Below are 12,263 nucleotides of genomic sequence, written 5' to 3' on the forward strand. Positions count from 1 at the left end.
ATCAAAGTTCCATGGACTGGATGGCTTATAAACAACAGAGATGTATTTCTTACAGTTCTGGAGGCTGGAAGTCCAAGAATAGGGTGCCGGCATGGTCAGGTTCTAGGGAGGGCTCTCTTCTGGGTTGCAGACTGCTTTCTTCTTGTGTCCTTATGCAGCATAAAGGCTAAGGAAGCTCTCTGGGGTCCCTTTTATAAGGGCACTAATCCAGGATGCCTGGCTGGCTCAGTCAGGAGGGCATGTGACTCTTGATCTGAGGGTCATGAGTTTAAGCCCTATGTTGGGCATAGAGATTACTTTAAACACACACACACACACACACACACACACACACACACACACACACACTAATCCCACACAAAAGAGCTTTACCCTCACGACTTAATTGCCTCCCAATGGCCCCACCTCCTAACATCAACATATTAGGAGTTAGGATTTCAACCTATGAATTTGCGGCAGGGGGCGGGACACAAGCATGTGGTCCATAAACATGTATCAAATCCTAAGACACCTCAAATCCCTTTTGAGGATGAGATAGAAGAAGTGTAAGCAACTGAAATACATAGGATATATGATATTGTCTCCTTGCAAGGAGATTGCCCATGTAGCTGAGGACATTTTTTAAATTAATAAGACAAGGAAAGGCAAGTAATAAAACAGAAGACAGCAGTTTATCTCATATGGATAGTGCAGTGAGAGAGCAAGAATAGAGGAAAATTGAGAGCAGGGACTCGAACAGATGTTTGTACTCCCATGTTCCCCGAAAAATGGACATAACCTTAGTGACCATCAGCAAATGAACGGATAAACACACTGTAGCCTATTCATACAGTGGGATATTATCCAGAAGGAAATTTCGGCATGTGCTGTGATATGAATGAAAGTTGAAAACATTATGCCATGTGAAATAAACGAGACACAACAGGATAAATATTGTGGACATATATAAGGTATTTATAACGGGCAAATTCATAGAGACAAAGTAGAATAGAGGTTACGAGGGGCTGCAGGGAGGAGGGTGGAGAGTCATTATTTAATGCAGACCGAGTTTCTGGTTGGAATGATGGAGACATTCTAGAAATGGATAGTGGCGATGATTGCATGACATTGTAGATCTACTTAATACCACTGAATTACACACTTAAAATGGTCAAAAAAGCACATTGTTATGTTATGTATATTCACCACAATATTTCAAAGAATAGTCAGGGATGGGAGAGATCTCTAGGTAAGATGAGAGAGGGAGTCTTCAGAGAAGCTTAATAGAGGCCTGGGACTGTGGCAGAGACTTGAAAGTTGTCAAGGCAATGACCTCAAGGTAACAGGGTCTCGCCTGGGAAGAGGGGTGAGCTCAGGCACGCAGTGGGCATAGAGAGTGCGGACAAGTCAGTCACGTAAGGCTTCGATCTCGAGAGAGCAAACCCAATGGTGGTTGGGTTAAAGCAGATGGGAGGGAACATGGCACAAAGTTTGGAAGCTCCATTGGGGACATTCTGTGTTCAAGGTAAAACTGCCAAGCAGAGAGATTCTACAGGCAATTGCTGTTTAGGATGGGGGCCAAAATGAGCAGCTGGAACCGGGACGTTGATCTGTGGGTCATTTGCCTCAAGAAGTAGGAAGTCTAGAAGGTGCTTGGCTTGTTTCTGGAGGACACGATCCATTCGGCCAGCCCTGCCTGTTCCATGGCTCAATCACAGGTGGAAACTTATTCAGTTCATCCATCTTCTCCAGGGGGCTCTTCTCTTCTGCTGGCTCATGAATGCCAAGAAAGTGTTGGCGGTGTTACTAAGTGACCAGGTATCATATTGGACCCACCTTCTGTTGTAGCTGAGCGGTTACCCTTAGCAAGACAGGATGGCACTGGGCTAAGGCCCCAGCTTTCCCTGTGGCACAGTTACAGAGCCATCCCACACTCAGGAGGATGTGCCCGTTCTCCCGGGTCAGAGGAGGGCAGACCGGTGCAGCCTTTGCGGCAACCAATGTGACAGTGTGTGCTGAGAGCCTTAAAATAATTCATGCTCTACGGCGCCTGGGTGGCTCTGTCGGTTAAGCGTCCTGCCCTTGATTTCATCTCAGGTCGTGCTCTCACGGTTCATGAGTTTGAGCCCCACGCTGGGCTCTGAGCTGACAGCACGGAGCCTGCTTGGGATTCTCTCTCTCTCTGCCCCTCCCCCTGCCTCAAAATAAATAAATATAAACTTAACAAAAAGCTAAAAAAATTGTTTTAAATTCATGCCAAGACTCGGTAGCTCCATTTCAGGGAACCCATCCTCCAGAAACAAACTAAGGAGGGAATAAAGATAAACGTACCATCTCAGCATTATTTCACATCATAAAAGATTATAAATAACATATATCTAACACTAAAGGATGATCAAATATACTGTTACGCGTCCACTCAAATGCACTGTTACGAATCGTGTTGTCTTAGTTAGAAGACAAGGTTATCTGTCGTTACCCAAGCTGTTATGCTGTTAAGTGCTTGCATTTCAGACCCAAGGCTGACAGGATCATGTAGCCTGTGGATCGTGCTACTAGGCTAGAGTCAAAGAAGATCTTGAACTCAGCTCTTTTTTGGGGGAAGAAAGTGCCCTTTTTGTGGCATTTGATAATGAACTTGACAGTGTAAAAACGTGACTTGGTTCTTGAACTACTTGTGGTCTCTGCATTCCTTGTCTGGCTAAAATATCAGCCAGTAAACATGATAAATCTTTCAGTATCTTAGGGGAGAAATGGCTAGAAAACCTTTTTAAGGGCATAGTGGCAATCAAAAACATAGAGTCCTTGGCAAAAACTTTCATGTCTGTAAAGTTCACAAAAATTATTAAATTTTAAGTATTGAGGGGGAAATCATATTGCCCAAGAAAATTTATAATATGGGGAAATCATCATGATTTAATGTTAAGTTTAAAAAAAAAAAAGATTTCTGGGGGCACCTGGGTGGCTCAGTTGGTTAAGCTTCCAACTTTGCCTTAGGTCATGATCTCACAGTCTGTGAGTTCAAGCCCTGCTTTGGGCTCTCTACTGTCAGTACAAAGCCCACTTTGGATCCTCTGCACCCCCCCACCCCTCCTCTCCTCATTCTTTCCCTCAAAATAAATAAATAAAAACTTAAAAAATAATAATAAAAAATAAAAATAAAAAGACTTCTAAAAACTCTATATGCAGTATGCAACCACATTTGTAATGTATATGACATGTAAACACAGAGGTAAAAAGACTAGAAGAGTATGAAATTATATCGAAATAAAAAGTCACCAAAAGAAAGTAAAAATTCTTTAGGGGAAGTACACCAAAATTTAGCCATGGAGTAAATTATTTTTAGGGGGTAAGATTATAGGTGATTTTTGTTTATTTCTTTTCTTACTTTTCTGTATTGCCCAAATTTCTACAATAACGTGCTATTTTTATAATTAGGCTATCGTTGATAGCGCTGCTATAAACATCGGGGTGCATGTGCCCCTTTGAGTCAGCATTTTCTATCCTTTGGATAAATACTTAGTAGTGCAATTGCTGGGTCATAGGGTAGTTCATATTTTAATTTTTGGAGGAACTTCCATACTGTTTTCCAGAGTGGCTGCACCAGTTTGCAGAAAAGAGATAGATACTTTAAATGCTGTGTTTCGACATCCCTGGAAGGGGAGTGGCTCTGGGATATGGCTGGCCTTCAGCTTTGAGAGCTCTTTGCTGGAAGTCCTGTCCACCAGGTGGCTGACCTGGACAATTCCTCTCTTTTCCTCTCTAGACGCCACCGTTGGAGTGTTCCATCTACGCTCCCCACTGGGCCAGTATAAGTTGACCTTTGACAAAGCCAAAGAGGCCTGTGCCAACGAAGCCGCGACCATGGCAACCTACAACCAGCTCTCCTACGCTCAGAAGGTGGTCCCCAGTTCGTGGGTACCATGCAGGCAGGGGCTACAGGGGACAGGGTGCAGCCTCTTCTTAGCGTGAGGGAGACTTGGGCTGTTGCCTTCTTGGAGGGGAATGCAGGGTCCTCCTAGAGCAATACTATCAACGTGTCATGTCCACTGGGCACGTACTACGTGGCACGAGCTGTGTAGGTGCTTTGTTGGCAATACCATCCATCTATACAGCATCCCTGGAAGTAGGTGTCACTCCTCCCATTTTATAGACAGGGCAACCGAGACCCTGAAAGGTTAAGTAATGTGCCCGGTGTCAGCCAGCCAAGAGGTGGCAGACCCGGTATTCAGATGCAGCCCTTACTCCAGACGTCTGTTCTCTGCCATGACATTCATCCACCAAGGCAGAAGCACAGACTGGGAGCGCATGTGTCACAGCTAAAAACCAGAAAGAGATCAATAACCACAGGCCGACGAGCTCCCCGAACCCACAAAACAGCCGAGCTTCTCCGAAATGTCTGGAGGGGCTGTGAAGGTCATAAGAGGGGGTTGCCCCAGCTCTCGGATACAACCAGGTAGGAGATGACTGATAGGAAATCTTAATTCAAGAACGGACAGAAGAGAAATGAGTGTGAAGGACGTGGGTCCCTCTAAGAAAAAAAGAGTACCGCTTTCATCCATTCAATGAATTGATCAAGAACAATTTAATGAGAACCTACTGTGTTCCAGGCACAGGGGTACAATAGACAAAATGAGCCATCACCCTGGCTCCATGGAGTTTACAGTCCGATGGGAGGATCAGACATGAGGCAGAGGACCTCACACCAAACACTCAACTGTAGCTGACCCACTGATCACCGCCGCGTGTGTCCCCCACAGGCCAAGTACCACCTGTGTTCTGCAGGCTGGCTGGAGAGCGGGCGGGTTGCTTACCCCACAGCCTATTCCTCCCAGAACTGTGGCTCCGGTGTCGTTGGAATTATAGACTATGGACCAAGAAACAACAAGAGTGAAACGTGGGACGTCTTCTGCTATCGGATGAAAGGTAACCACCCCAGCTACGCTTCCGATTCTGGCCACGTAGCCGCTGAGCAACCCTCAGCCTTGCCAGCCAATCCCCAAGGGTGAGCTGGAGCCGCCGCGGCCCCTGCCTCACCGGAGGGGGACCCTGTGTACCCCTGCCCTCCAGATGTGAATTGCACCTGTAAGGTTGGCTACGTGGGAGATGGCTTCTCGTGCAGTGGGAATCTGTTGCAGGTCCTGATGTCCTTCCCCTCGCTGACAAACTTCCTGAGGGTACGTACCGCGTCTGCTTGGGTTGCCTCAGGGGAGGAAGGCAGTTAGTACAGAGGCAAGTCCTTGAAAGAAGCCAAAGGCTCTCGGTCATGGTTAAGAGCACGGGCAGTGGACCACATTGCCAGAACTTGAAGCTTGGGTTTGCCACTTACTTGCACCACCTTCAACAAGTTACTTTCCTCTCTGGGCCTCAGTTTCCTCAGGATGGAGGAAATGGAGAGGATGACAGCACCAGCCTCATCAATGAGCTAGTATTTGTAACGCACTTAGACTGTGGCCAGCCCGTGGAAACTGCCACACTGGGGCTAGCTGGCATGGTCTCTTTTTGCATCCAGAGCAGCTTAAGAGTCTGATCTGCAGGAATGAGACACTCTCTTGTCTTCGAGGACAGGGCAGGGCATAGTTAGTGGGGCCTACCTGGTGATCAGACAGTGAGCCAAATTACCAACGTGGAGTCAACTTTCAACTCACACTTAGCGTTGCACTTACAGTCACTTCAGTATTCTACAAGTTAGGCCTAATGAAGAGAAAGCTCCAGTTGGAGAAGGATTTGGTGCTGACTGATCAAAGAACAAAGCTAAGAAAAAGAACAAGAATAGCTAACAGTTCTTGAGCGTTTACTTTGCACTGTGCATGTATGAACCCTTTCAGAGCACTTTTAACTCAGTCCACAGAACGTGAGCTCCCTAAGGGAAAGGAGTTTCTCTGCCTTGTGGCTGGCATATAGAAGGTGCTCGCTAAACACTTGTTAGTACGAATAAATTCTCACGCGACCTCGTGAGGTCACTTCTGCTATTATCCCCATTTTGTAGATGAAGAAACTGAGGCTTCCCAAGGTCAAGGGCACAGCCAAGGAGAGGGGACTGGGCATAAGTATAGGGCTTACAGGATCAGGACAGAAGTTAAACCAAGAGCTCCAAAATGGTGAGTCATTATCCATAGACCAAACAGTATCTATCTAACGGTTCTGACATTCAGGATTACCATAAACGCACCAAAGACAAACACTCAAACTCATGTTGCTGTGGTGCATGGGCTTGGCTTGTGCCAACATTTCAGAGAAAACAGTGTCAGAACAAAACCCACTGGCTGTGTGTCCGTAACTTCTCTGGGCTTCAGTAGCCCTGTCAACACAATGGCAAAGTTGAACTACGTAGTTCTTATAATGTTTCAGCAAGTATTTGCGACTGCTTACCACGTGCTTGCGATATATCAGTGAACCAAACAGACACACAAAGTAAACAGTAAACAGAATAAGTAAATAGTATTGAGTACTAGAAGGTGATTATATATACTGTGGGTGCCCATTTTGCAGAGTGATAAGGGAAGGCCTCGGTGGGAAGATGACATTTGAGGAAAGAGTGATTGGAAGAAAGGGAGTTAGCCACGCAGATCTGAGGCAAGAACATTCCAGGCAGAAGGAACAACCGGGCAAAGGATGAAAGGCAAGAGTGTGCTGCACAAGTCTGAAGAAAAGCAAGGAAGCCAGTGTGGCTAGAGCAGAGGGAAAGGGAGGCCAGCGGGGCCCCGCAACAGGGTCCAGATGGGTTGGGCCTCCTGGGCCATTGTAAGGCCTTTGGCTTTTCCTCTGAGTGAAATGCAGACCATTGCAAGGTTTCAATAAGATTCGACCTCATGTGTCAAAAGGACTGCACAGGCGGCCAAGTTAAGAATGGTCTGTGGGGGCGCCTGGCTGCCACAGCAGGTTGAACTTCCATCTCTTGATTTCGGCTCAGGTCATGATCTCACGGTTTGTGGGTTTGAGCCCCACATCGGGCTCTGCACTGACAGTATGGAGCCTGCTTGGGATTCTGTCTCTCTCCCTCTCTCTCTGCTTCAACCCCACTCAAAATAAATGAATAAACTTATTTATTTGTGATGTGGCTGTGACTTAGGCCCATAGGATTCACTGAGGAAAGAAAAAGTGCCCCTAAGGCTCTCCGGAGAAGCAGTCAGAAGAAACGCAGCCTGAGCGGGGGCCAACGTCAGGAAGGGTCCGGGATGGGTGGTGCCCCACAACCCTGCACACCAGGACCGATCGCTCTTTCCTCTCCCCAGGAAGTGCTGGCCTATTCCAACAGCTCGGCCAGAGGCCGGGCATTTCTGAAACACCTGACTGACCTATCGATCCGCAGCACCCTCTTTGTGCCACAGAACGGCGGGCTGGGGGAAAACGAGGTGAGGCAGTGCCTGGTGTCTGTGCCTTAGACAAGTACTTCTAGACAGTATCAGTATCTATCACCACAAGTCACCCCAAAACTCAGTGGCCGCACATTTACACAGCTCACACGTCCGCGGGTCAACTGGAGGGTCTGGTCTCGACCAGGCACGTTAGCGTGTCTGTGATGGCCTGTCGGCTGGCCGAGGCCGACCTGCCTGGGCCTCTGCCCCACGGGCCACCTGTCCTCCAGCAGACCAGCCCGGGCATGTCCTGGTGGTGCTGGCAGGAAGCGGTAATCAGGAGTGAGCCCAGTCCTGCCAGCACTTTCCAAGCCCCCCGTCGGTCACATTGGCTGACGTGCCCTTAGCCCGGACGGATCATGTGGCTGAGCCCAAAGTCAGAGTGGGGAGCACTCAGAGTTCCAAGGCGAAGGGCAAGAATGCAGGAGGGGGAACAACCAGAGTCGCTGATGTCACCAGTCTGCCACACTAACGTCCGACACGTCACCGAGGGATTGGCAGTTCCACACAGGTGGCCGGCGGCAGGCTCTGACAGCACCCCCCCCCTGCCCCCCGGCCCCGGACCACCCAAGGGCTGAGAGGAGTGTAGCTCGGCCCCCTGTTACCCACTCAAGACCCAGTCTTCACGAACATGACATTCGGTGCCACAGCCTAGCCACGTGTGAGCCTCTGGCCAAGAGCCCAGACGAGCAGAAGCCTGAGAAAAACCTGACATTCCTTACCTCCACACGGAAGCAGAAAACCAAGGCCATGAGAAGTGATTTCTTTTTCCTGGGTCATCCTTATTATTAAAGACAAAATTGCTTGACTTCTACAGACCATTCTCGTGTTTCTCCTTTCCTCTCAGACGCTGTCTGGGCGGGACATCGAGCACCACCTTGCCAATGTCAGCGTCTTTTTTTACGAAGATCTTGTCAACGGTACCGTCCTGCAAACTAAGCTGGGAAGCCAGCTGCTCATCTCCTCTAGCCAGGACCAGCAACAACTGGTATGAGACATCTTCTGGATTTCCTGGCAGAACTGGAGATAATACATGCAAAGCTCTTAGCATACAGTAGGTGCTTAATAGCTGGCGACTAGTACGCGGACCGGACGTAAACTCTAAACCTGCAGTCTAGGGAAGGTATTAGCTGCACCTGGTAGCACACCACGCCCTTAGGCAGCCCCTGCCCCTTGACAGGCAAATCGCTGCTGACCGCCAGCCCCAGAAGCTGGTAATGAGTGAGGAACTTGACGTGAAGCCGTTCTTAAAGCTCTCTGACTCTCCGCCTCTGTCTCCTGATGGTGGCGCTGATGATAGTGGTGATGACAACGATGGGGATATTGACGACGATCGTGAGGGTGATGATGGCGGTGACGATGATGGCGGTTACGATGGCATTTGGAGATGGTGGTGATGGCGTCAGTTTTGACGACTAACATAGTGGTGATACTGACGGTGATGATGGTGATGGTGACTGGTGGTGGCGGTAGTGGTGACCGTGACCGCCGTGGCACCGGAATCACAGGCACTTGTGAGGAGTCCGTGGATTAATGCTCGCAGCGTGTGACAGTCGTTCATGACGTGGGGCAAGTGCCCAAAGAGTGTTGCTTTGTCATCTTTACCTGACAAATGGCTTGAAGATTAGTGGTTTAGACCAGGGTTACTCAAATTTTAAGATGCATTTAATCACCTAGAGACTTGGGAAGATGCAGATCCGAATTCAGTAGGTGGGCCGTGGGGACCTCAGTTTCCGCATTTCTAATGAACTCTCAGTGATACGCACCACCACAAGACAGTAGATCACGCTCTGACTAGCAAGGGACTAGATCACTTGAAAATCCATTTTCTAACAGCCCGGGGTGGTGCGTAGAGCAGTGGACCCGAAGTTCAGAGGCTCAGGGTTTGCCATTTGCTACCCGGATGGTCTTAGACAAACCATTTTCCTTCTGAGCTCTTATCTCTTAGACAAGCAGGCAGGACAGACTGGCCCCTAGGGTTCCCTGCAGCCATTAGATCTGCCTTTCGGCCCAAGGGCAACTAATGCGTTCTGGGCTGTCCAGATGGTGAGCAGAAGTCCTGCGCTGCCTGTCGGTAGCAACAGGTCTGACACGCAGACTGCAGGACCTCGGAGAAACTGAGCAACTTCCTTCTATGGAGGGGCTGCCCGCGTGGGGAAAAGAGGCAGATGGCCACAGATCTCCGCCAGCCCTCCTCTCATTTCCTCTCATTTCCTTCTCTCCTCCTCTCATTTCCCCAGGAGACCAGGTTTGTCGACGGAAGAGCCATTCTTCAGTGGGACATCTTTGCCTCCAATGGGATCATTCATGTCATTTCCAGGCCTTTAAAGGCACCCCCCGCCCCATTGGTGAGTATCCAGGGTTCCTGGCAGGGGGTCCGGCGTCCACTCCCTAAGAGGCAAACTGTCCCTAGAAGCCCTGTTTCCTTTCCTCTGGAGACCGGAGGAGCCTCCCACGTCCACGGCAGCTGGCCTCAGGGATCCAAGGCCCTGGTTCATCTCACTCCTGCTCCCGCACGTCAGCAGCATAACCCCTGCCACCGTTAATATTTGTTGAATGAATGGGCCAACAGAGAAGCCACTGGAAGGGGTCTAAGAAATCCTGAGCTCTGGTTTGGCCCCTCCACTTCTTCAGCTATGCAACCCTCGACAAATCCCAGAACATCCTGAACCCTATTTTTCTCATCTGCAAAATAGGAGTCATAATGCCTACCTCCAGGTTCTTGGGAGAACTAGGAGTCAAAAATACAAAATAATTAGGATAGTCCCTGGCACACAGCACGGGCTCTATAAGGGTTGGTTGGCTGGTTGATGGTGTCAGCATTCTGCTTTCTGAAAGTGTGAGGGAGGGGCACCTGGGTGGCTCAGTCGATTGAGCGTCTGACTTCAGCTCAGGTCATGATCTTGCAGTTGACGAGTTCGAGCCCCACGTCGGGCTCTGTGCTGACAGCCTGGAGCCTGCTCCCAATTCTGTGTCTATCTCTCTCTCTCCCCTCCCTTGCTTACGCTCTGTCTCTCTCTGTCTCAAAAATAAACATTAAAAAAAATTAAAACAATAAAAAATAAAAGTGTGAGGGAGAGGTGAGCCCAGCTGGCTACTGAGAAGCGCCATAGCATACTGGGGAATTGCACAAGCTCCAAAGCTAGGCTGGGTTCAAAGCCCACCTCTACTCCTCTTTGGCTGTGTGATATTGGGCAAGCACTTACCCTCTCTGTGCCTCACCACCGCCCCCCTCCCAACCATGTAAACACAGAAACAGTAATAACTCCCTATCTCTTGGAACTATTCTAGGTTTAACTGGAAAGGCCTTAGAACAGACCTTGGCAGTGGCAAGGGCTAAATACAGGTTACCTGTCTTATCTTTATTTTTATCCCAACTGGCCCCCAAGATGCCTCAGGCCAGCAAGAATGGGGTGGGCTCCAGAAGGCACCCCTCTCCTCGGAAGGCACCGTGTTAAGCATCACCGCCTCCCCTTTCTGTGTGCAGGCCTCAGTCCACGCTGGCTTGGGAACAGGGATATTCTTTGCCTCCATCCTGATCATCGGAGCCGCCGCTTTGGCTGCCTATTCTTACTTTCGACTAAACCGGAGAACAATTGGCTTCCAGCATTTTGAGGTGAGAGAAACACGGGAGCATGGTGGTGGGGCGCTCTCTGCACTCCAGCCCCTGGCTCTGGGCTCCTTCAGCTGACCGGTGGCTTCACTGAGCTCACCCGGTAGCTGGGGGCTTGGCGCGCACCCCCCACGTCCTGGGGGGTCTCCGGCTGGGACAGGAGCCACGGTGCAGCCGTAAGCCCTTCTTCCCGGCCGAAGGGGGCTTCGGTGAGGAGGGCGATGGGCTGCCAGCAGCACTGGCTCTCGGAGCCTCCGTGCAGGGGTCTGGCTTGGAGGCACATTCACCAGGCGCCCGGAAGGTCGCTCACCTTGGAGGAGTCGGGAGACAAGCACCCACTGTGATCGGTGGGGGCTTCAAGGCCGGCTGACTCTGAGGGTGGAGGACAGGGTCGGGACCTGCACGGTCAGGCCCCACGGTGCAGCCAGCCTCAGATGTCACCCCATTTGAACTGCTGGGCCCAATGTGGGTCAGCAGGTCTTGGCTGAGCAGGGGATAGGTAACTCTGGGGACTGGGCTTGGCAGCGACCCCACGGCTGAGCACCTTCCCTCATGTGCCTTCTGCCCCCGCCCGGCCCACCCTGTGCCCCGGCTGCCCCCACACCTGCCTGGTGAAGACGGTGCAGAGCCCCGGTGGCAGGCCGGTTCCTCATAACAGGTCACCTGCCTATTAATAAGCTCCAGGACTTTTACCAACAGTGTGCATGCTGTATGAGCCCTTTTATGTCAAGTTCAAGGACAGGGAAAACCACTCCAGGGTGATGAAAGTCGGAATAGCAGTTACCCTGGCTGGAATTGGGTACTGGCGGGCACAGGCGTGAGGACACTTCCTGGGGAAGGGGGAGGGGATGGGAAACACCCTACACGCTGATTTGGGTGGTGGTGACACCTGGACGGACAGATTGAGTCACTACGCTGAACATTTCCGAGTGGTGCATGTTGGTCCCAGTCAAGGACTGTTACAAAGACCAAGCTCCCGGAGGGGGAGGTGGGGCATGGCTGGCTTTTCCTGCTGGCTTGAATGAGCCGCTCCTGCCCTGGGGACATCTTGGCTCTAGCCTCTGCTTGTCTTTCTGAGCAGTCCGAAGAGGATATCAACGTTGCAGCTCTTGGGAAGCCGCAGCCTGAGAATATACCAAATCCCTTGTATGAGAGCACTCCCTCTGCTCCCCCAGAACGTTCCTGCGACCCCTTCATGGTGAGTTTGCTTCTTTACCTAGAACCAGAGTCAGTTGTGGGTAAATAATGTCTTTCAGCAAATCCAAGTGGAAAGCTTTGCACCAAGAAAAGCACATTTCTAGAACATTCTTGGG

General features: G+C 50.2%; 2 protein-coding genes across 2 annotated transcripts in view; one reads left to right on the forward strand and one right to left on the reverse strand.

The window, feature by feature from the left end:
• Window positions 1-12,263, forward strand: part of STAB2 (stabilin 2) — a 164,291-nt gene that overhangs the window by 147,668 nt on the left and 4,360 nt on the right. Inside the window, exons 61-68 of the mRNA XM_060656580.3 lie at window positions 3,746-3,879; window positions 4,740-4,905; window positions 5,050-5,156; window positions 7,215-7,334; window positions 8,185-8,325; window positions 9,578-9,685; window positions 10,825-10,953; window positions 12,032-12,148. Coding sequence (XP_060512563.3) covers window positions 3,746-3,879; window positions 4,740-4,905; window positions 5,050-5,156; window positions 7,215-7,334; window positions 8,185-8,325; window positions 9,578-9,685; window positions 10,825-10,953; window positions 12,032-12,148 — 1,022 coding nt within the window. The remainder of the gene's footprint in view (window positions 1-3,745; window positions 3,880-4,739; window positions 4,906-5,049; window positions 5,157-7,214; window positions 7,335-8,184; window positions 8,326-9,577; window positions 9,686-10,824; window positions 10,954-12,031; window positions 12,149-12,263) is intronic.
• NT5DC3 (5'-nucleotidase domain containing 3) overlaps window positions 1-12,263 on the reverse strand; it is a 94,443-nt gene that overhangs the window by 4,948 nt on the left and 77,232 nt on the right. The window lies entirely within an intron of this gene.

Source organism: Panthera onca, chromosome B4, assembly GCF_046562875.1.
Source record: "Panthera onca isolate mPanOnc1 chromosome B4, mPanOnc1 haplotype 2, whole genome shotgun sequence".
Taxonomy (NCBI): Eukaryota; Metazoa; Chordata; class Mammalia; order Carnivora; family Felidae; genus Panthera; species Panthera onca.